Source organism: Erinaceus europaeus, chromosome 17 (genome assembly GCF_950295315.1).
Source record: "Erinaceus europaeus chromosome 17, mEriEur2.1, whole genome shotgun sequence".
In the NCBI taxonomy this organism is placed as follows: Eukaryota; Metazoa; Chordata; class Mammalia; order Eulipotyphla; family Erinaceidae; genus Erinaceus; species Erinaceus europaeus.
In genome coordinates, this window is record NC_080178.1 from 62,278,975 (window position 1) to 62,282,758 (window position 3,784).

Consider the following 3,784-nt stretch of genomic DNA (forward strand, 5'->3'; position numbering starts at 1 on the left):
ACTGATAAATATAAAAAAGATAATGCTGGGATAAAATGATGACAGAACCCATCATTGATCTACTGTAGTTCATTGTAAATACAAGTGCCAACATTGGTGATATAGTGATCATTATGTAATACTCATTCCAGACACACATTGTTCTGATTGACAGATGTGCCTGAGTCTCAGATGTTACCCCTGTCAACCTCCTGGACATCTAGCCTAAGTCACGATGGAGACTATAAGCTGTAATGGATCAGAAGATATGGAAGTCATCTTCTACCTAATAGGTATCCCCTCTCTACCTGAATCCTTCTTCCTGTTTGTCTTCTTTGTTTTTCTCTTCCTCTACCTGCTCATCCTGGTAGGGAATGCCCTGATCCTGGTGGCTGTGGTGGCAGAGCCCAGCCTCCACAAGCCCATGTACTTCTTCCTGGTCAACCTCTCAGCCCTGGACATCCTCTTCACTACATCCACTGTCCCTAAGATGCTGTCCCTACTCTTGCTTGGAGACCGCTTCCTCAGTTTCCCTGCCTGCTTCCTACAGATGTACCTCTTCCACAGCTTCTCCTGCTCAGAAGCCTTCATCCTGGTGGTCATGGCCTATGACCGCTATGTGGCTATCTGCCGTCCACTGCACTACCCTATCCACATGACCCCAATGATCAATGCTGCCCTGGCAGCCAGTGCCTGGCTCACTGCCCTCATCCTGCCCATCCCTGCTGTGGTGCAGACCTCACACATGGCTTTTGATGCTGTGGCCCAGGTTTACCATTGTTTTTGTGACCATCTGGCTGTGGTCCAAGCCTCCTGCTCTGAAACCACACCCCAGACCCTCATGGGCTTCTGCATTGCCATGGTGGTGTCCTTTCTGCCCCTTCTCCTGGTGCTTCTCTCCTATGCCCACATCCTGGCCTCACTGCTTCGCATCAACTCTAGAGAAGGACGTTCAAAAGCCTTCTCCACCTGCAGCTCCCACCTCCTTGTAGTTGGCACCTACTACTCCTCCATTGCCATTGCCTATGTGGCCTACAGGGCTGACCTGCCCCTCGACTTCCACATCATGGGTAACGTAGTGTATGCTATTCTCACACCTGTCCTCAACCCTCTCATCTACACGCTAAGGAACAAGGATGTCAAGTCAGTCATCACCAAGATAATATGTCCCCAGAACCCAAGACATTCTGTGAGAAGCTGATTAATGTGTAACTTAATCTACAAACAAACAGCAATGATAGCAGAGTGGACAAGTTGGCAGCCAAATAGAACAGTAATTATTTTCTTTCCTCATTTCACAAACAAAAATTGGTAGACTTTTTCTATTTATTTTTAGACTCTAAATATCAAAAATTCACAGGACCGAATGTAATTGTGGTCACAGTTTCATTAATTCAAACAGCTTTTATTCCAGAAACTCTAAGTATTAATAGGACTAGCAAGAAATTGGTGTTTCTCCTTGTATCTCTTCTAATATTTCTAACTGCTGCACAGATGTGAATCAGCCTGAACTGTTTTGCTGAAATGACAGCTTAGAAATTCCTCATGAGGAAAAAGCCTAAAACTACTAACTTCTCAATCCTTGTTACCTGAAAATTCACTTGTATCCACTATGAGTTCAATACCAGTCACATAGGAAGTTTCCATTTGGCATCTATGTTTTTGTGGTGTCAAAAAAGTAGAGCAGACACTGTGAAAACAAAATGGTGAACCCTGCAAAGATTAAGAATAGGATTACAAGATGATCAATCAATTTCCACTCCAGGAACTAAAAGTAGGGTCATCAGAGATATTTGTACACTTATGTTTACTCATATCAGTATTTCTCCTGATAGTCAAAAGTAAGAAACATCCCAAATGCCTGTTGATAAATGAAATGTGGTAAATAAACATTCAGGAATATAATTCAACAGATAAATGAATGAAGTTCTTATTTATACTACAGTATGGCCATATGCCCTCTTGTCAGATGCCCATTTCAGGTCCAGCTGTGGCCAGAGGAAATTATATGGAGTTAAATCATATGGTTTTTCTGTATTAGATGGTTGTTGCAAAGACTTGTAATTTCATCTCTCAATTATCACCAGATTGTGTTGTTCCTCTCCATTCTTACTTCATCACCTCTGGTTCAGGTTACCACTTTACTGAATGAGCACAACACTCTCATCTCTGATTCCCTGGCTTATGAGCCTGTCTTCCATTTCAGAAGTGACCAGAATAGACTCTCTGAAATGTCACAAGTCTAGTTCATGTCACCACCCTCAACATAACTCAATATCTCTGTGATGTGGCCTTAAATTATCTCTTTGGTCTCAAGTCTCACAGTGGCCTCTCTCATGTCAATTCTTAACTTTTTTCATTTCCTCAAGCATACCAAGTTCTTATCATCGATAGCTTTCTCTTTTCTCTTCTTCAAGCCCTCTTCATCAATATTCATTTCAACTTAAATACTCATATTATCAGAGATTTCTTCTGAAACATCAATTTCTTGGGAGCCTGCCAACACCTTGCCCTGAAATATGAGGGAGATACCATTGTGTGTACCCCCTCAGCAGTCTATAATTCTCCCATCATGGCACTTTTGTAGTGAACCTTAGAAGACAAGAGTCCAGAGCACAATATACCCATAAGTCTGTACAGACTTTTTACTTGTTTATCTTCCCCATTACCTCCAACCCCCTTATCTCCGTGATATTCTACTTTTCCACTCAACTGCCCGCTCTGATGTTGGGTATATGTCCATAAATAAAGGCATTTCTGTAAAACACGTATCATTGTTTTATGTATGTGTATACATTTTTAATTTACATAGGCAACTGGGTTACACAACTCAATGTATTGTTTTTCCTATATGTTTATCTTGCTGTTTATATATATAGTTTCACTGATCCCAACTGATGCATAATAACCCATAGTGTGGGTGGGGGAAATATCATAATAGTTATACAAACAGACTCTCATTCTTGAGTCTCTGAGGTTCCAGGTTCAATACCCCCCACACTACCATAAGCCACAGCTGAGCAGTGCTATGGTAAAAATAAGTAAATAAATAAATTGTAAAACAAAAATACTATAGTGTGATTCCATTTCATCTTGCTTTTCTCTTCTTCTAGCAAAAGACAATGAAATTGCTTCCAACCCTTTGTTACCACAAGTTTTTAATGAATGTTTTTGTATAGATCCTTTTATGGCCCTGTAGGGAATTTTCCCTGGAATATATAACAAGATATCAAATAGAATAGTCATAAAGTATGTGTAGTCTCTAACCAAATAGTAGTCCCTCTTCATCTGCAGATTCTCCATGTGACATCATTGAGTCACTAGCCTCCAAACCAATGTCCAAGATACTTTCAGGTTCACACACAGACATCCTCAGAGCAGAAAAATATCTCAGTCATCTATACATACATTTTCAGTTGAAAAACAAGGCTATACTCTGTCTTTTGTTTCACACTATTAGCAAATGTCTTTTCAATGGTGTATAGTGCCACATTTTTTTCACATCTTTGTGCTGTTTTGGGTAATTTTGCTGTTTAAAATGGGACACAAGTACAGTGCCACCATGCTGTATAGGGTTCCTAAACATAAAAGGTCTGTGATATTCCTTATGAAAACATACCTGTTAGACAAACTTCTATCAGACATGAGTTAGCCAGTTCAATGTTAATGAATTAAGAGTGTATAATGGGGAGTTGGGCAGTAGCGCAGTGGGTAAAGCACACGTGGCGCAAAGCGGAGTAAGCATCCTGGTTCGAGCCCCCAGCTCCCCACCTGCAGGGGAGTTGTTTCACAGGCAGTAAAGCAG

General features: G+C 40.9%; 1 protein-coding gene across 1 annotated transcript; it reads left to right on the plus strand.

Annotated features, from left to right (window-relative positions):
- Nucleotides 1-214: 214 nt before the first annotated feature.
- LOC103111046 (olfactory receptor 2AT4-like) lies at nucleotides 215-1,180 on the plus strand. The gene has a single exon (XM_007520264.2). It carries the CDS (start codon nucleotides 215-217, stop codon nucleotides 1,178-1,180), a length of 966 nt encoding a protein of 321 aa, XP_007520326.2.
- The last annotated feature ends 2,604 nt before the right edge of the window (nucleotides 1,181-3,784 follow it).